This window comes from Pelobates fuscus, chromosome 9 (assembly GCF_036172605.1).
Source record: "Pelobates fuscus isolate aPelFus1 chromosome 9, aPelFus1.pri, whole genome shotgun sequence".
In the NCBI taxonomy this organism is placed as follows: Eukaryota; Metazoa; Chordata; class Amphibia; order Anura; family Pelobatidae; genus Pelobates; species Pelobates fuscus.
The window spans coordinates 121,557,202-121,578,200 of record NC_086325.1 but is presented as its reverse complement, the minus strand read 5'-3'; the positions used below and the strand labels follow the sequence as shown (position 1 = coordinate 121,578,200).

The 20,999-nt window shown below is 41.2% G+C and overlaps 1 protein-coding gene across 1 annotated transcript in view; it reads left to right on the top strand.

Annotated features, from left to right (window-relative positions):
- The window catches only part of DENND1A (DENN domain containing 1A), a 920,735-nt gene that overhangs the window by 429,452 nt on the left and 470,284 nt on the right, over nucleotides 1–20,999 (top strand). Inside the window, exons 8-9 of the mRNA XM_063432346.1 lie at nucleotides 13,352–13,405; nucleotides 19,234–19,344. Of these exons, the coding sequence (XP_063288416.1) occupies nucleotides 13,352–13,405; nucleotides 19,234–19,344 (165 nt within the window). The remainder of the gene's footprint in view (nucleotides 1–13,351; nucleotides 13,406–19,233; nucleotides 19,345–20,999) is intronic.

The following is a 20,999-nucleotide window of genomic DNA, read 5'->3' as shown; positions in this document are numbered from 1 at the left end:
AGACCAGACTTATCTTATGATGTGAATCTTCAACACTCATCTTCCTGCATTGGTTCTCCCTGATCTAGAGCCGTATACTTATAAATCGCCATTATCTGTGCAGCAGCCTTCCTCTCTGCTATATTTTCTATCAGGCTTTGCACAGACCTAACTACTAAGGGTATAAGACACGGCAGGAGTAGATACAACATTAAAATCAGTAGGACTCCACCTACCACTGCCTTAAGCCCTCCAAACCACTCATACCAGCTACCAAACCAACTACTTGGATTATACCCTTTCCATACCTGAGTAGGCACATGCGCTAGTTTAACCATATGGCTAGTAAGCTCAGCTATTGCTTGCCCTTCGTCATCTATTTGAAGACAGCAATTGCTCAGGTTAAACTTCCCACATACACCTCCCTCTACTGCCAAAAGGTAATCCAAGGCTAATCTATTTTGGTAGACTGCTGTCCTCATCCTGGTGTTATGCTTCGCTAGAAGATTGAGCGCTTGTGATGTCTCGTTGGTGATAATCTCAACCACCGCCTGTAATCTTATAATTCGGTTGAGCATATAAATAGGGGTTCTATAACCAAAGGTACCATCCTCAGCCCACGTGGCTGGCCCATAATAATCTATAATACGCTGGGGAGGCCATTCATCATCTTCCCAGGCGCCTATCTCTATGGGCCCCCTTTTCTTCCTATGATTCACATCATACACTTTAACACCTAAAGTCTCACCTGTTTCAATCGGTAACAAGAAGAAGGATGGTTTGAGCATACCCAACACACATGCCCCTTCCCAGTCCTGTGGCAACTCCGAATAGGCTTTCTTACCACAGATCCAGTACAAATTTGCTGGGGCTCTCCAGGTAGATGTGATGGATAAATCAAACCACACATCCTTTAAATTGGCGTATCTAGCAAACGGGTTAGATGGTTCTGAGACATTTGAAGCCGACCACCAAGTTGTATTCTTTGTATCATCATCATAAGCTTTTTGCCCTAGACAAGTTAATTCTCCTACAGAAGTATTATACATTATTCCTTTCCTTGCTATGCAAACATAACCTATGATGGAGGTCTTTAATCTCCACTCAGATTTACCTCTAACACTCATATGATAATCGGCTTGTGTAGATATTAGTTGGTCAACTGCCTCAGAACCAGACATTACCTCCTTTGCTTCCCAAGGCCATTGGTCTCCCATGTTAGTACCTCCACACACATAGCAGTTGGTAACATTAAGACTACCGGCAATACTTTCGGCTAAATCAATAAACAGGTTTTTAGCATTATGGGGGATCTTATTATCTATACTCATCTCTTCATAAAAGGAATGGTATACTTGATGAGTTTGGGAGGATACCGTATCAGTCTCTATCCCTATAAATAATACTGTCCCAGGATCTAAACCCGTCCCGTATATTTGAAACCCAAATAAATTGCCATATTTGTCTAAGAACTTATCGGGGTTATTTATAAGTATATGGATGGGATTACATTCCATAGACTTACAATATGGGCTGGTAGGCAACTTAGTCACTATCATGTCTTTGTCTACTGTCTGTCCCCAAGTCGCCCACCCCACACAAGACCAATATGGGCAAAAGTTATAGTCTTTATTTGGGCATCTAGGACTCACATATTTATTTTTACTACTGGGACAAATATATTTATCGTTAGACCCATACGTCCTCTCCCATCTAAGATCCCCACATACATTCCACGGCTTTCTACCACTCGATATCGCTTTACACGCATCAAATAGCAGAACACCCGAAGAATGTACGGATTCTAACACCGTCTTATTAATTAGGGTCCCCTGAGGATCTCCATTCCTGAGAGTCAACCAAATTGTACGAGGTTGATACTCCGGACTGAAGCACTTAGGTTCTCCTACTCCTAAATGGCACACACTATAGTCTATATTTAGGTATCTACATCTCGATACATCTCCTTTACACTCGTATTGTGAATGCCAAATTAGGGTTTGGGAAATATGGTTACCTGTTCTCGTAGTCTTAATGCATACCTCACAGCTAGGAGTGTCGGTACCTCTACCTTCCTGAATATAAAAACACACATAAATAAACACTATCAAAAACACATCTTTCGCCGTCATCCTCAGTCTTCGTCCGTGCGAAGGCACCTCAGCTTCCAGGATGTAAGGGCTGCAGGGAATGGAGTTCTGCTCGTCTTCACAGGAGTCCCTTCGAGACTTTCCCTGGCTTATATACTATGTGCTGGTGAGCGGACAGGCTTTATTATGGCCGTCTAAAAACACTCACTTCACCAAATCCCTGTAACAATAAAATTTGTAATCCACAATAGTTCCTCGTTACTCCGACTGAGTAGTGCGTTTTAACCGGATCTTGCAGGGATTCTCTGGATCTGCTGTAACTTGCCAAGAATCGACTGCTGCTGGTTTAACCCTGGAGTGATGTATCCACGGAGTCACTTCGGCTACTTTTATCGCTGTATGGGTAGACAAAAGAACAACATATGGACCTCTCCACTTGGGCCCTAACGGTACATTATTCCACTCTTTAATCCACACTTGATCTCCTGGATGATAACTATGAACAGGGGGATAAATATTCACAGGTAATCTATCTTGTACCCATTTCTGTACCTCCTCCATAGTCTTACCCAACTCTACAACCTGCTGCCGGGTAATTCCTTCTCCCAACTGACTCAAGTCCCCCCTTAAGTTACCAAGTACGGGAGGTGGTCGCCCATACATGATTTCAAAAGGAGAGAGGCCCATCCTTCTGGTAGGGGTACTGCGGATTCGCAATAGAGCTATGGGTAAGAGAACGTTCCATTTAAGTTGGGTTTCCTGACACATTTTAGCCAACTGATTCTTAATAGTTCTATTCATTCTCTCTACCTTACCAGAACTCTGGGGTCTATATGCTGTATGAAGCCTCCACTTTATACCAAGCATATGAGTCAGTTGTTGTAGGCACTGATGAACAAAAGCTGGACCATTGTCCGATCCTATAGAACAGGGTAGTCCATATCGGGGTATTATTTCTCGTAGCAGGAATCTCACAACTTCTCCTGCTTTCTCTGTACGAGTAGGACATGCTTCTACCCAGCCTGAATAGGTGCACACAATTACCAGCAGGTAACAATGTCCACCCGATTTAGGCATCACTGTAAAGTCAATTTGTAAATCGGACATGGGGAGTCCCCCCATAAACTGGACTCCTGGTGGCTTTACTGGTCCTTGTCTTGCATTATTTTTAGCACACGTTACACATCTTCGTACAATGGCCTGAGTCAAGTTGGACAATCTTGGTATGTAGAAATGTTTTCTGAGAGATTCTTCAGTACTGTCTCTCCCAGAATGTGTCCCGTTGTGATAATTTTGGACAATTTCTACCGCTAGTGATGCTGGTATGACTATTCTTCCATCTTCTAGCTGATACCACTTGTTCTCCAAATACTTTCCTGGTTCAGTCTTTAACCACTCCTCTTCTTGAGCTGTATAAACTGGAGTCCATTGGGACAGTGGAGTTGGTATAAGAGCAGCTATATGCCCCACATACTCCTGTCTTCCTGATTCAGCAGCACGCTTGGCTGCACTATCTGCCATCCGATTTCCCTTGGTTACATCACCATCTCCTCTCAGATGCGCTCGACAATGTATGATACCGACTTCTTTCGGCTCTCACACTGCTTCCAATAGTTGTAGGATTTCAGCTGCGTATTTGATTTCTTTGCCTTCTGAATTCAGTAGTCCTCTTTCTTTATACAAAGCTCCGTGGGCATGAGTGGTTAAAAACGCGTATTTGGAGTCCGTGTAGATGTTCACTCTTAAACCTTCAGCCAATTGTAACGCTCGTGTCAGTGCTATCAATTCTGCCTTTTGTGCTGATGTTCCTTTCGCCAGTGGCCGAGCTTCTATCACCTTGTCTATTGTTGTTACTGCATATCCTGCATAGCGGATCCCTTCTTTCACATAACTACTGCCGTCGGTATAATATTGAACATCGGGGTTCTGGATGGGAAAATCATGAAGATCTGGTCTACTTGAGAATACTTCATCCATTACTTCCAAACAATCATGTTGACTTTCAGTAGGTTGTGGCAAAAGGGTAGCTGGATTTAAGGTGTTTACAGTCTCTAAATGCACTCTGGGGTTTTCACACAACATTGCTTGATACTTGGTCATACGGCTGTTACTAAACCAATGATTTCCTTTGTAATCCAACAACGTCTGTACTGCATGTGGGACTCGTACATAAAGTTCTTGACCCAGAGTGAGTTTATCGGCTTCAGCTACTAGCAGGGCGGCTGCAGCTACGGCTCTTAGACAAGGTGGAAGTCCGCTGGCCACTGCATCCAATTGCTTAGACATGTAGGCAACAGGTCTTTGCCATGATCCCAAGTACTGTGTCAATACTCCCACAGCCATTCTTCTTTGCTCGTGTACATATAAGTAGAATGGTCGTGTGTGATCAGGTAGACCTAATGCTGGGGCACTCATCAAAGCCTTCTTCACATCTTCAAATGCCGTTTGCTGTTCTTGGGTCCATAAGAAGGGGTCGTGCTCTGTACCTTTGATAGCTGCATACAGAGGTTTTGCCAGTATCGCGTAGCTGGGAATCCATATCCTACAGAAGCCTGCTGCCCCCAAGAATTCTCGCACTTGTCTTCTATTCTTGGGTATTGGTATTTGGCAGACAGCTTCTTTTCTCTCTGGCCCCATAATTCTTTGACCTTCAGAGATATGGAATCCCAGATATTTGACAGTTGGCAAACACAACTGAGCCTTCTTTCTAGACACCTTGTATCCTGCCTTCCAGAGAATGTGTAGTAGATCGTGCGTTGCTTGCTGACAGATTTCTTTTGTAACTGCTGCTATCAACAAGTCATCTACATATTGTAACAATACACACTCTCCTGGGATGGACTCGAAATCCAGTAGATCTTGACTTAGGGCTGAACCAAATAGGGTAGGTGAATTTTTAAACCCTTGGGGCAGTCTTGTCCAAGTCATTTGGCGTTTTGAGCCCGTTACAGCGTTCTCCCATTGGAAAGCGAAAATACATTGACTTTCTGCGGCAATTCGGAGGCAAAAGAAGGCATCTTTGAGGTCTAAGACTGTAAAGTAAGTAGCCCCGCCCGGAATTAAAGCAAGCAGGTTATATGGATTGGGTACAACTGGATGTATACTAACAACCGCATCATTGACTGCTCTCAAGTCCTGCACAGGTCGATACTCATCTGTACCGGGCTTTTGAACAGGCAGCAATGGGGTGTTCCAGGGGGAAGTACAGAATTTTAGGATACCATACCGTATGAACTTATCCAGATAGGATTGGATGTTCTTCTTAGCCTTCTGCGGGATGTGGTATTGTCTTAGGCTCACTGGATAAACCCCAAGTTTTAGTTCAATTTTTATAGGTGGAATATTGCGGGCCAGTCCTGGTGGGTTGTTCTCTGCCCAAACTCCTGGTATGTTAAATAATGTCTCATCACTCCTAGGGTTTTGGCTAGTCAACGCTGTATAAAGTCGCCACTCTTCTTCCTTTGGTACGGATAATGTCATGATACCTGAAGGTCCATTAAACTTTAAGGATGTTGTTCCATTTGGTAGGAACGTAATCTGTGCTTGTAACTTAGATAGCATATCACGTCCCAGCAATTGGACTGGACATTCAGGCATATAAAGGAATTGATGTTTTACTAAGTGGCCTCCCAATGTACAGAGTCGACTTTTAAGAACCGGTTTTTCAGCACTTCTTCCAGTTGCTCCTATCACAGTAATAGTCCTTCCAGATGGAGGAGCAACTAGATTAGTCACCACTGAATGTTCAGCACCAGTGTCGATCATGAACGCACTCCTTTTTCCCCCTATTGATACATCGACCATAGGCTCCGCTCGACCAAGGGGGATGGAGCCCGGTCGGTATCAATAGTCCTCCATGACCGTGTCAGCCAATCCTACAAAGTCCCTACCTTCTCTATCGCGGGACCTTTGCGCTGCTGGAATATACCTGTCTTCCCTAACATTTCCTCTGTTCCCATTACTCCCTCTATTACCATTACTCCCTCCGGGGCCTCCTCTACCTCTCGCTCTGCCTCTAAAGTTTCCATAACCTGCCCTGGGTTGGTCTCTCTCGTACTGCTCTCTTTGTGGACATTCGTTCCTCCAATGCCCTTCTTCCTTGCAATACGCGCATTGATTCCTACTCAAAGGCTCCCTATTCCATCTACTATCGCCTCTATCTGGGCCCCGTCTATCTACGCCTGCGATCGCTACCGCTAGCATATCAGCCTTTTTACTCATCTTGCGCTCTTCCTCTTTCTTACTTTCTGTTTCCCTATTCATATAAACCTTATTCGCTACCTCCATTAGTTGGGTGATTGACATACCTGCAAACCCTTCTAACTTTTGTAGCTTGCGCTTAATATCTCCGTAAGCTTGGCTGACAAAGGCGGAGTTCACCATTCGGGAATTGTCTGCGTCTTCCGGATTAAAGGGGGTATACAAGCGGTATGCCTCCAATAATCGGTCATAAAAGACACTGGGCGCTTCATCGCTTTTCTGAATCACCTCAACTGTCTTCGACATGTTAATGGCTTTCTTTCCTCCGGCTTTCATGCCAGCAATTATAGCGTCTCTATAGGCTCTGAGTTGAACCATATCAGCACCGTTTACATTCCAGTCGGGATCGGTATTGGGATAATGTGTTGCGGCCCATGCTGCTGGATTAGCTTGGTTCAAAGTACGGGCTTTATCCTCTAGCGCTTTAATAGCCGCTTGATTTATTCTTGTCCTTTCCTCATTGTTGAATAAAGTCATTAATAACTGCTGGCAATCAGCCCATGTCGGGTTATGTGTCTGTACTATTGAGGTGAACAGATCAGTCATAGCTTGTGGTTTCTCAGTATACGAGGAATTGTGGGTCTTCCAATTTAAGAGATCGGTTGTCGTGAATGGGACATATACAAAGACTGGGTCAGCATGTGCCATTTGGCCTGCGGCATCGATATAGGCTGACCCAGGATTCAGACGAAGAGGCATCTGATAGTGTTTTAATTGTTGGGCACCGGTCAACTGTCGGGTCTGTATGGGGCTACGTGGAGGGGCGTCAGTCATGGGTTCCAGTCGGGGAGAAGTAGGGTATGGGGATGTGGGAGCTTGGTTTTGGGAAAAGGTTGTAAATAAAACGCTTCGAGCCGAGCTAGATGAAGCTTGACCGGAAGTCTGAAGTGGCGCCAAATCAGGATATTCGTTTTTAATGGGGGTTGGTTCTGATTCCGGAAGGGGAGATTTAGTACGAGGGGGGGTGGATCCTGTACTGGAGGAGGAAGCGGAAGTAGATGAGGGTAATGAGGGGAGGGTTGCAGGACTTCCTGCATTTGCGTCACTTCCTCTTAACGGAAAGTAAGGGGGCGGCAAAGGGATCTCGGACTCAGGGGGCGTGTCCAAAATGGGCCTAACACCAGTCCTAGTGGACAAACAAGTCCTAGCTACCATGAGGCGACATTGCTCCTCGTGGCATGTCTGGAGCCATTTTGGCGAGTCATTTACGGCCTGTCTCCAACAATCAATATAAGGAAACTGGCCGTAAAGTTCAGGCCTACCTGATACAGCCACGTGTAAGCGCTGTACCAGAGTTGGATCCAAACTGCCACGTGGCGGCCATGCCGCAACCAAAGTAGGCCACTCCCTAGTACACAAAGTGACCAAACGTACAGGAGACATTTTAACCCCAAAATCACAAGTTTTGAATCCCTTTTTAAAATTCTTCACCATACAACCTAAGGGATCCGGGATCGTTGACTGCGACGCACCCATACTTAACAATGGAACGTCGTCGACAACGAATACTATACACGCGTACTATTCAACAGTCACACCCGTTTCCTCTGGCAACAGCACCACGTGGTACGGTTACCAAGTGAAACGTACACAATAACACAATAAACACTCAGGGAATTCCCGTACACACACAGCTGTTACACCAGTCACTAGATAATCAATATTATGCCCTTTGGCGTAACTATACAGTCACCCACGCTATAATTCTCTATATACGAATTACCCGTCTATAACACACCCCAGTAACATCGTCTTTTACAAATAGCGGTTACAGTACGGTTAGCATAGGTCAAAGCACAAGTTAAGGTCACAATACAATTATTAGTGGTTATGGTGTTAAACATGCAATGGACGACAATGATTAGTACTTATATACAGTGTCAGTAAATATACAGGGTTATGGTACCGTGCACTATGATACAGCAACACACTATTAACACTCTCGCTAGACGGCTGAGCTCGCGCTATCTAACAAGATATACACTTTACTAAACAATCTTTATCACATTTACAATTACCAACTAAACTATTGGCCAGTACCTTGAATGGACTACTTAAAACTATATACACCCGTTTTGGTTAGCCACACTGCCCAATCACCACATATAGCGAGCTAGAGAACCGAATTTACACAGGTGCCTCTTAGTCGCACTATCAAAAGTCTAGTGGGTTCCAAATTTACACGCCTTCCCACTTAGCCCAGATAGGTTGAGAGCTAGCGAACCGAATTTACACAGGCGCCGCTTAGTCTCCCGGTCCCTCCGACCTAGCGAACGTAATATACACCCTAGAACGCTAGTCTAGACAAGACACCAGTGTCCGGCTAGGGCTATTTACACCAGGACCCCGCCTGACTAACAAAATCAAACGGTCTGACTAAAGAGCGTTCGATCGAGCGGTGCGCCTTCGCTCCTTCCCTCCGACAGAGGGGGCAGATACACAGATTCAAACCCCTTTGGGCCTACCGCACAATCGGTATACCCCTAGTGGGTCCTGCCGTCTAAAACAGCAGTTGTCTTACCTCCTCGTTCGTGAACCTGAGTTCACACTCATCGACGGGGACACCCCAGCACTTCTCACGTAGAGGCCGATGATCTCCTGGACAACAGACCAGTGGCGCCGAGACGAAGGGAGGTCCACGCAGAAGTTCAGGGGTGCAGCCGTAGAGAACGTGGGCAAAGATAGACCGTCTCACGCCTCTGCCTCTCAGCTACCGTTGAACGATGAGTTTCCCGGCCAATGCACCAAATGATACCGGAGAAACTGACGGAAGCGAAGCACAGAGAGATGGACACAGGTTTCTTCAGGAAGGAAGAGATTCTTTATTGGATCACCGATCGGGACTCAAAGGGACTAGCGTCACCAAAATACCACAAGTTCTGAGCCCCGGACAATAGTGCAGGCTCCTTATATAGGCACATAACTCCTCCCATATTAAGCTCCACCCGCACATTCTCTTGACCAATCAATACAAATAAGAATTAACTTCCTGCTTGACCGCATGGCTTGTCCAGCACAATGGAGGAGGGGAATACTACATCCTGTATTCTTGCACATGCTCCGTACACTACTGATCGTATCTTGCCTCGTGCAACCAACTGATCGATACGTCAGCATATGCACGTACACATGCCACATGGTAATCTCGGCCTACTAAATTTATTTTTACCGAGATTCCACCACAATAGGGAGTCACTTCCTCCCAGCGTGTGATGATCTCAAAACACTGCAGCGCTGACCGGGCCCCCTGAAAATCCATACCCTGACAGCATGGGCCACCCGATGGGCGCCTTAACATGCAGTCGCAGCGGTTTGCCGCGCGGGCTGGGGTCGCAAATGATGATGGCGGGCACCCGGTCACAGGGGTCTGCAGGGCGGCCTGGCCCCCTGGAGTGACGGGCCCGGTCACAGCTGCGACCCCTGCGACCACTATATGTACGCCAGTGTACACATACACATTATGTTGCACAAGAACTTATGGGGCTGGCATACATTTTTTTTTTCCAGGGCTGCTTTGAATTCCCAGTCTTGCCCTGTCCCTCGCCGCCCACACACCAGCCGCTCAGCAGCCCCACTGGACACCAGGGACGGCACACCAGCCGTTTAGCAGCCCCACTGGACCCCAGGGACCGCACGTTTAGCCCAGCAGCCCCACTGGACCACAGGCACATAGAGACTCCATGCCAGCACTCCCAAAGGTAGGGAGGCTGGGTGGAGTAAAATAAAATTAAAACATTTTTAAAAAATGTGTGTCTGTTAGGGAGTTTGTATGTGTTTGTGTGTCTGTCAAAGAGTGTGTGTGTGTTTATCAGTACTACCATGGGCTGGGCCTGTAAGTGCTAAGGAAGGTGCTGGCAATCAGGAAGGGAGACTCAGTGCTCCCTCCACCGGCAGCAGCCTTAATGCGGCCACCCCGGCACCGGCCTCCTGAATTCCCTCGGACTGACAGAAGCTGTCACAGTCTGAGGAAAAGATTATTTAAATAAAATATTAGGGCTTCCTGCCAGCCCCAGGTGCCGCAGCCCATCGGGAAAATTCCCGGTATCCCGGTGGGCCAGTCTGGCCCTGGCGAGGGAGCAGTGAGCTCCCTCAGGGCCGGTGCTAGGATTTTTAGTTACACCGGCGAAGATGCATTTTGGCGCCCCTCACCCACCTTATTTTTTTTTATTTTTTTTAAATGCATCTTCACCTGTGTTTCCTCCCAAGTCACGGGCACACATGCATCATTTTTCAGTCACACAGTCAAAGTCATACAGGTACACTGTCATACAGACACATACAGGCAGAGGCATACATGTATACAGAGACATGCAGGCATATAAAGACATACATGCATACAGAGGCATACCGTCATACAGACACATACATACATACATACATACATACACATGCATACAAAGACTTATAGGCATACAGAGAAACATAGACACATATATACATACAGTTACATGCATGCATACAGAGACATACATACATGGATACAGATACATTCATACATACAAAGACATACATGGATACAGAGACACACATACAAACATGGATACAGAGACATACATACATACATAGGCATACCATCATACAGTCACATACATACATACATACAGACATACAGAAAAACACAGACACATACACACGTACATACAGAGGCATAAAGGCATACCAAGACAAATATACAGACATTCAGAGACACACATGCATTCAGTTACATACATGCATGCATACAGATACATACATACATACATACATGGATACATATACATACATACATGCATGCAGAGACATACATGCATGCATACAGAGACATACATACATACATACATACATACATGGATACAGAGACATATATACATACATTCATACAGAGACATACAGACATGGAAATAGAGACATGCATACATACAAAGACATTGAAAATTACATACTTACATCTGTTTAATCTGGCCCCTGGGGAGCATGCTGTCCGGCTCTGTGGAGTCCCGTCCTGCAGCCCAGCCCCATCACTGGGCGCCAGCCGAGCTGTGTGGTACACAGGGAGCAGGGATATGATGTCATTCATATCCCCGCCCCCTCCACACAGCCTGCGGCAGACACAGGGTAGGTGGTGGGCGGGCCGAGGCTGGACTCCGCGGCAGAGAGCTCTGGGCTACGCCTAGCAACGCTACAAGTAGTAACCGGCTGAAGGGAAGCACAGTGCGCTTCCCTCCTTCCGGTCAGCCTGATGTCGTGCCCCAAGGGCCAGTGCGCCCTATGCCGGCTGCCTGGGCCGCCTTATGGTGTTGCCGGCTCTGGTCTCCCTTTTCAGCTCCCTCGCACTCCTGTTAGTGACGTTCTATTCCGGCTCCGACATCACTGCTGTGCGCACAAGGGAGCTGAGCACAGGGAGATCACTGCCCATTGCTTCCTTCGCCATCCGGCCTTTTGTTTTCAGAAATTTTGGCAGAACCCCATTTGTGTTGAAAAACCTGTTGGGAAACGCTGGTTTAGTAAATGAAAAAAAAATCAGATCACATTTTTGTTTAACAGTTTATCTGTTTAGCAATCTATTCAACCAATAATTATTTCAAGTGAAGTTCTTGATTAAAATAAAACCACTAATGAATTGACCCTGTAGGTTATAGTTAATTATGTTGTGTTTAATGTTATGTTGTTGTTATTATTCTTCTCAATAGTTTTTTTTTTTTGTTTTTTTAATATGTATTTATCATTATGTTTTTATTTTCATAAACCCACCCTGCCTGCACTTTGCTCTCAACCTGTATGGTTTCCTACTTGCTGAAATAATACAGGTGCATGCCATATTGTCAATTCTGGGGACTTCTGGGAGTATTAGTCCAGCTATTCTTCTTTTGCATAAGAAAGTTGACAACTGAAGCTGAGTTTCTAGACTCCCAGAAAAAAAGTATTGTTGTACAAAAAAAAAAAAAAAAAACGTTAGAATTTAAAATCGACAAATACCTTTTTGTATACACTCTCTGCTGGAGGTGTGCACCCTGAATAGATTTGCATGTCTAGTCACCCATGTTAATTTCACCCCTTTGGTAAAAGTTAATTTATCCAGACAGCTTTACAAAGAGAAGTGGGGGGAGGCAAGGTCAAAAATGGCAAGTGGTTAATGATTTGTAGTATTTTTTTAACAATAATTCACAAAGTACTGTTCTGCAGGACTATTTATTGTCCATTGCAGATATCCAAATTATCTTGAAAGCTATTAAACTGTGCTAAAGATAAAGCAATGTAATGTATATGAATATAAGCTCCATCCACTGAAATGACCATAAAGCATATTTTTATTCACTTGTGACACAAAACAATTCTAGCACTGTGATACAAGGATGTTATCTTCTGAAGATATATTGGTTATTCTAAAGTAACAGATTTAAAGCATTAAGCCTGGTCACTGACGGAATAACTGAAAGATTCCTTCAGTAAATGAGGGTTATCTTGAAGAAATTGGAAAGTTAAATATGAATAATAAATAGGTGTACGGACAGAACAGGTCAAGAACTCCTTATCTGCCATCTGATTCAGTTTCACCATGCATTTTACTAGTAAATATGTTCTGCAATTACCGCAATCCTGAGCCTCTATTCAATATTATAAATTAATAGACTATAGCCACATGCATAAGAGGCATTGCTTTTACACTGCTGTCTCGTACCTTTAGTTTTACTGTTAACTAGCAGATAGTACCATAAAGCCAAGTGATGTCACAGACCAAAAAAGCGCTAAAGGGTAGCTGCTGTTGACTTTGGCCTGGTAGACAAATTTGGCTAGAGATTTCCCTGTGAGTAGGTTTTATAAGCGAGCACAGCAAAGAAATGTTTCATTTTCCTTTCATGTGTGTGATGTCTTTGAACAGTGTTTGTGGTCAGAGAGCTCTTCCTTCACTTGGCTCATTCCTATGTCTACTTCATGCCTTTCCTTTTTGCTTTTCCTCAAATACGTCTCCCTTCAGTCTCCTTTCAGTAATATTTTTTTTTTTTCTTCTAACCAAAACAGTTTCTATTTTTTTTTTTTCTCAGCATTCCTACTTCACAGTGCCTGATTCTCGAGAACTGCCTAGCATACCAGAGAATGTAAGTATGATTTTGTTGCCTTGACTGTGATCACAAGGCGACTTGTTCTGCATAGTTTATATATTTGTTTTGGAGAATTTCAAGATTGGAAAGGTCAGCTACTCAAGGTCTCTCATTTATCAGCATAAGGGAGATTAGGGGCTCTTCTGCCTGGCATCTCAACAAGATAAAGGGCTCTGCAGGCTTGAAGGCACCAATATCTAAGAACCTTGTCTGGGGATTAAATATTTCAAGATGTGTTTCATTTCTTTTCAGCCACAAGTTTGACAACTGTGTCCATGCATTTTTACTTCAGAGTATTCTGAAAGTTCAATTTCATTTACACTTGAATATCGTAATTCTTTTTTTTTTCCTTCTATGATGTTATAAATGCTTATTAACAGTTTGTATCTTTTTCGAAAACCTGTACAATTAGCAGACACATTTGCTAAAAACCTCAAATTAGGATGCGTGAGACTTGTGAGTTGATAAAAAATACTTGGGCTCATCGGCCTAAAAGGGGGACTATTATTGCCCATGATTATTAATATTGTGTTTACTTATATCTATATTTAATACTTATCTGGTTGTGATGTTTGAAAAATATAATTAACTGTACAAACTACACCTTTTTATCCTGTAAATGGATTCTTCCATCTTAAAAACCTGCTAATCATTGTTACAAACTTTGCCCTTTGCACATGAAAGTCAGCATAGAGAAAATATACAGAGACGAGGTGACATTAAGCAATGTTCCTATTACACTTCATTTGCAGTTTGCCTTGTCTTTACTAAATCTTTTATATATGTTTTTAAAATAAAAAGAGGGTATTTTATGCAAACTATGGTTAACACAGGTTAAATTGGATTTTCAATGACATATTCATGGAAGTGACAGTTCCCTTTGAAAACATAGGTGCATCATATTCATTCTGAACTGGTTACAATTACATACTGTTCTCTAAGTTAAGAATTGGTATTTGCAAGTGAGGTTGTGTGTGACCATGTTGTGCATGTACTGCCTTGAATAACGTAGATCTCCTCTACGTTATTATTGTGGAAATTGAGGACATCAGGGAGAAATTACTTCATCAAGTCTAACCTAAAGAAATAAAATAAAAAAAATAAAAAAATAAAAACATATGAAGCCAAATGAACAGTCATTTTGTTTTTTATGGAACACCCTTTAAAAAAAAATCTGAAGCAAAAACTGGCCAAGCTAAACACATGCAGAAGTAAGCAAAACGAGAAGAAACTTTTACACGTCAAAAATAACTTAGTTTATAGGTAAATTATAGTGACTAAAGGAAGACTAATGAAAAATCAGTGTCCAAAAATGTCACCCATCACTTCACATAGCATTCTGATAGTGGTTGTAGCTGGTGATATGGTCTTTTGCATAAATCAACCTGATTTTTTTGTCACTGTTTCAGAAAAAAATGGTTTCTTAGCTGCAACAGGGCATGCAAAACCATTTTTATAACACTTCTCCTCAAAGTGTACTTTGATATCATATAACTCTTGACAGATGCAGAGAAAAAAAAAAAATTCTGTTCATCAAACTATATCCTGTAAGTACTCATGAACACTTTCCGTGTTGGTCATGTCTCTGGCAATCACAGGGTAAAAAAAACAGACATTTTTTCTTTGGTGAGGGGGAGTTTAACTGACACTTATATATATATATATATATATATATATATATATATATATATATATATATATATATATATATATATATATATATACATTTGTCCTGTATTTGCAGGTGTTGTATTCTAGAATATATGCTTGTTTTTTCTCTATATGTCATTATTGAAAAAAAAAAAAAATGCAATTTGTGTTGCTCTTTGTCATGTACACATTAGTATTCATGTAGGCATCTTAGTGTAGATAAATACAGGCGATACCCTATCATAAATATTAATGGGTTTGCAATAGCTGACCCATGGTGTGCAGCCTAAAATCAAAGCGTTTAAATAATTACTACATTTTAAGGCGGTTTAAGTGTTTTCAGCAGTGGTGTAAGTGTGCTTTATAACTCACGCGTAACGGCTGTTCAGCAATAATCACACAGCAACAACATTAACATTGTAATTACCAGGATTTGTATTAGACTCATGTTAGGATTGATCCTCGGGAAAGCTTTCAAAATACAGTGAATGTGTCTAAATCACATATCCGATTTGTGTGTTTTTTAATTTAGTGCTAAAATCTATTGAAATCACACCTGTAGTCCATAATAGAAAAAGGTATAAAGCATATTTACATGCAAAAATAATGCTTCATGATAAATCCTACTGTTTTAGGTTTAAAGAAAATCTACTCTCAAAAGTGATTTTTATTTTTTATTTTGTTTAATGGGGATATTGTTTATTTCATATTTTTTTTCTTTGAATGTATAGAGAACAATTATAAAAAAAAAATCAAATGGATCTGAGACTGTCTTCCTGTCTGTCTTTCTGCCCATCTGTGAATCCATGTAGTATTTTAAAGTATATGCTTATTAAATATTAACCAAATGTATCAGTCTCATATGTGTTCAACAAGTTTGCATAATTATGTTTTCAAGGCTCTTTCATACATGTCATGTATTGTAAAAATGGTTCTGGTCACCATTAACCTTTTAAAAGTTGGACTGCACCCCTAGCTGCATTGGCGGTAGGGAACATATTCATCTCCAGGAAACTGGAATCGCCCTTTTAGCACATTTTTTTAAACTTCACGCCTGCAGCCCATTGCAAAGCAGCCATTTAAATGATCATAGAAACTCAATTGTGTCTGTATTTTCCAGTCCTTGGTTTTACAAGGAGAGCGTTTGGGTTATAACTTTACTTATTGGAAAATGGAAACATTTAGTGTTAGAAAGATGCAGATATCACATAACTCAAGGCGCTCAGAGCTGTTTATTATGACGACACAGAACACACTTTGCTTAACCCTATTGCACTGCAATACCATACATAAGCAGCCGTCACATCAAATAGTTATACAAAGACAGCTCATGTTTTTAAATCACAAATGGACATGTTTTTAGAATGGTAATTTTAGATAAATCGATTGAGAATGCTTGGCACCCGATCTTTGTTTTATCCTCTCTATGCATGTAAATTCAGAAAGGTATGCAAACCATCACATGCCGACATTGTGCATATCAGTATATGGATGCATTTATATTTATATGTGCATATTTAGTACTCCTTGCAGATTTTAGCACTTGCCATAAATATATTTCAGAAAGTTCAATTACATACTTTTATATTTCCATAAAACGTCATCGCACCTGGAAGTTTTCTTACGGACTATGAAGTGAGAAAGGATAGAATTTGGCCTTTATCTGAAACAAGCGCTCTGCGTTCTGAATCCAAGTGAAACACCTCTTTAAGATCAGGCTTTTGCTCTTTTATTGTCTGCAGTAAATGTGGTGTTTATAGAAGCCTTTACGCAACCCTGCCAGAAGCAGGTATTCGGGTCCCTTTCCACAGAGCAAAAGTCAACATATAACCCTTTCGTTTTCCAATAGTATGCAGCTTTCTCACAATTGATATCAGATGGGAAGAAAATATCAATGAAATATGGTTTAGGAGATATATCGTTTTGTTTATATACATATCCAAAGAGGTAGCAGCACTCACGAAGTAAAAAAAATCCAATCTTTATTTTAAATTGTTAAACGCGCGATCAACGTTTGTCCTATGTTTAGAACTTTCATCGTTCATTTTTTTGACATGTATTGATCCTGATGAAAGTCCTGGACATAGGACTGAAACGTTGATCGTGATTTTAACAATTTAAAATTAAGATTGGACTTTTTTAACTCTGTGAGTGCTGCTACCTCTTTGGATACGTGGATACCAGAGCCCTGGCTATTTTGCAGCCGACAATTAAGGGACATTTAAGCGTGAGTGACTTTCTTCTTTCGTTTTTATATATATATATATATATATATATATATATGTAAAAAACAGATAAAATGCGTATGCCCTACATATTATCTGTCTTTTGTGTTTTAATTCATTTACCGTATATACTCGAGTATAAGACGAGTTTTTCAGCACATTTTTTGTGCTGAAAAACCCCAACTCAGCTTATACTCGAGTCACTGTCTGTATTATGGCAATTTACATTGCCATTATACAGACAGGGGGCTGGCAGCGAGCGCTTACCTCTCCTGCAGCTCCTGTCAGCTCCCTTCTCCTCTGCGCCGGTCCGTTCAGCACCTCTGTCAGCTCCCAGTGTAAGTCTCGCGAGAGCCGCGGGGTCATAGTGCGGCTCTCGCAAGACTTACAGTGTGAGCTGACAGGGGAATTGACCGGACCGGCGTGGAGGAGAAGGGAGCTGACAGGAGCTGCAGGAGAGGTAAGTTCTCCCTGCCAGCCCCCCACTGAACTACCAATGCCACTGGACCACCAGGCAGTGAGAGCCCCCCTCCCTGGCCAGCTAGGAAGCAGGGAGGGGGGACGAAAAAATCTAAATATATAAATAATAATAATAATAATAAAATAATAAAAATAATAATACTAATAATAACAAAACAAATATTAATGAAACAAAAAAAAACAATATTAAAATAATAATTATAACCCCCCACCAAGGCTCTGCATCACACTCTGCATCACACACACACACACACTGCATACACACACACACTGTACTCATACACACACACACTGTACTCATACACACACACACTGCACTCATACACACACACTGCATTCTCATACACACACACTGCATTCTCATACACACACTGCATTAATTATATACACACATTGTAAATAAATATTCAATTAATATAATTTTTTTAGGATCAAATTTTATTTAGAAATTTACCAGTAGCTGCTGCATTTCCCACCCTGGTCTTATACTCGAGTCAATAAGTTTTCCCAGTTTTTTGGGATACAATTAAGGGCCTCGGCTTATATTCGGTTTGGCTTATACTTGAGCATATACGGGTATATCTTTTGATCATAAAAATACAAAAAAATCTAGAGACTTGGATATAGAATTGAATTGCAAATTTAAAGTAAAATTCAACCACTACAATTTTTTTTAACTTCCCTTGTTAATTTGCCATTATTCTAAGATCAGTAAATAAACCCAGATTTTAAAATTAAAGGAACACTATAGGGTCAGGAACACAGACATGTGTAATATAGTATAATCATGCCTTTATCCCAGTCTGCTGCTGCTGACTCTGCCCCTGATCTGCCTGCTTGGCTGAAATCATCAGAAGTGGTTGACAAAGCCAATCACAGCCAAAATTGTTACAGTTCACAAACCACATGAGACAGGAATTGCTTATTATTGTCAGGATTGTATACTTTCAAGTTAATAAGAATGATTGTCATGGTACTTGACTCGTTTAACCATTTGAGTTTCAGAAGTGTGCTTAATGCAGAATACAGGTCATTTTATCTTGTTGCTTTAATTTTATTTATTTATTTATTTTAATTTATTTTCTTTTTTTCACTTTATGGGCAGTTCAAAAATGCTTTAACTGTTTTTACTCTGATAAAAGATAATCCATTTGCATTGTTGTATAATTAATAGATTTTTTTTCATTGTTTTATTTATGTACAGACTACTATATATAGTATGCAATAAATGAAAGTAATATCTGATCGTAAATTGAATTACCTAAATCTCTTGACAATCTGTGCCATTATAACAGAGTGATTTTTAAAAATCATAAAATTAAATGTTCTGCTCACCTAGCAACTGCAATGTCTTATGAATCTGTTGATGATGAACAAGCAGTCCATTCCATATTATCTGTCTGCTATCTATAAGTAGATGTTACTGTAAGTAATTTATGGGTATTTTTTTTTTTTTTTTTTTTTTTACAGAGAAATCTGACTGAATATTTTGTGGCAGTAGACGTGAATAATATGCTGCATCTCTATGCCAGTATGTTGTACGAGCGCAGGATTCTAATTTGCTGCAGCAAGCTTAGCACAGTAAGTGAACTTCAAGGTACCGAAGTACCAGCACTGTTGACATATATAGATTTCTTTACCTGATGTTTTAGTATCACAGTGATTGTAGAATCTCTTGTAAATGAATCTTATTGGTATCTATTTATTTTTATGTGTTTAGAAGCTAAACGCATTTAAAAACTCCAAAAAGGTCCATCGAATTAAAAGTGGCTTGCTAGCAATGAAATTCCATGTAATGTGTGATAAAGCCTAGAAAGTAAAAAAAAAATAAAAAAAATCTAAATTCATGAACAATGAAGGCATCATGTTGTGCTCTGTGTACTGCTAACCGTATTTTGCCAAATGGCTACCTTTCTCCTTAATACTCTGTCAAGGTTTGTCAATTGACAATTATTTATTACTATTTTGATGACAAACGTGTGATATGACATTTAATTATGGAGTTTCCTGCTTTAATATTTGGTCAGATATCTAGAAAATAAACCATACATGCTCTGAAATGACCAAATCATTCAAAGTCCCCATATCTGTATTTATTTATTTTTTGTTTGCTTATTATAAGATTGTTGATTGTTAATAAGATGTTTATTGGTCACTGAATTTGAAGTAAAACGTGCAAAGTATGCAGAAATTCACAGTTAAACTGTTTTTTTCATTAATTGCATTTAAAAGTAGAAAACCACGCAGGGTTGAGTAGACATATAACATGAAGATAGGGGAATGTGTTTTTGTCTGTATGTGAATATAGTTATTTAAATGATGAGGTTAGGGGCTGTAGTTTCCTCATGTCTTCTCCTGTACTTTTGACTTCCTTTATTGATCACTCTGGTTTCTAATACGTGTCAATTTTCTCCTTCACTTGAAGCAAAAGCTTGTTGCGCCAACCTTGATAAGCATCCTCCGTCACTCTCAAGCTTACTACGTGAAAGCACCAATTTCACTCTGTATCTGAAACCCCAATCCTCTGATAGCTACATCTTAAAGGACACCTTAGAGGAAAGCTGTAGTCCTGAAAATTACAATCGTTTTTTTGGGACTATAGGTTCCCTTATAGCTTTATAATCATTTTAATATAATTTTACCAAGCAAAGCGGGGGTCCCTTTGCTTGGTAAAATAGTGTTAAAGTGTATTCACCTTGTTTTGACTGCTCCTTGCCTGGTGGTGCCAGCATCCAAGCTGACATCACTCGCAATCTCCCTTCGTCCTTTGCATAGAGAAACAATGGATTGTAACTAGGCAAGCTTTGCCAAACGGCATGCTCCTCCAATTGAATGCCGCTATCAACAGCATTTCATTCTAGGACAGAGTTTCACTCTGTTCTGGAGGAGGAATCACCTTTAGTGGTTGTCAGTAGGACAGCCACTAGAGGTATATTTAACCCTGCAATGTAAACATTGGAGTTTCTACTAAACTGAAATATTTTGCATTACAGATTAAAATGACAGAACCCCTACACCCAGAGCACTTCTATGGGATGGAGTGCTTTGGGTAAATTTAGTGGTCCTTTAAAACTAAATGCATGCCATCTGCCTTCTAGGTAGCTGCAATGTGGTCTATGTGACATGACATGTTCAATGCATATACACTGTGTGCAGTGTTTGTGTAAATGCACATGTTCTGTTCATAAATATGACAATGTTCAGAACTACAAGTCCTAAACTATTTGACAGACCTA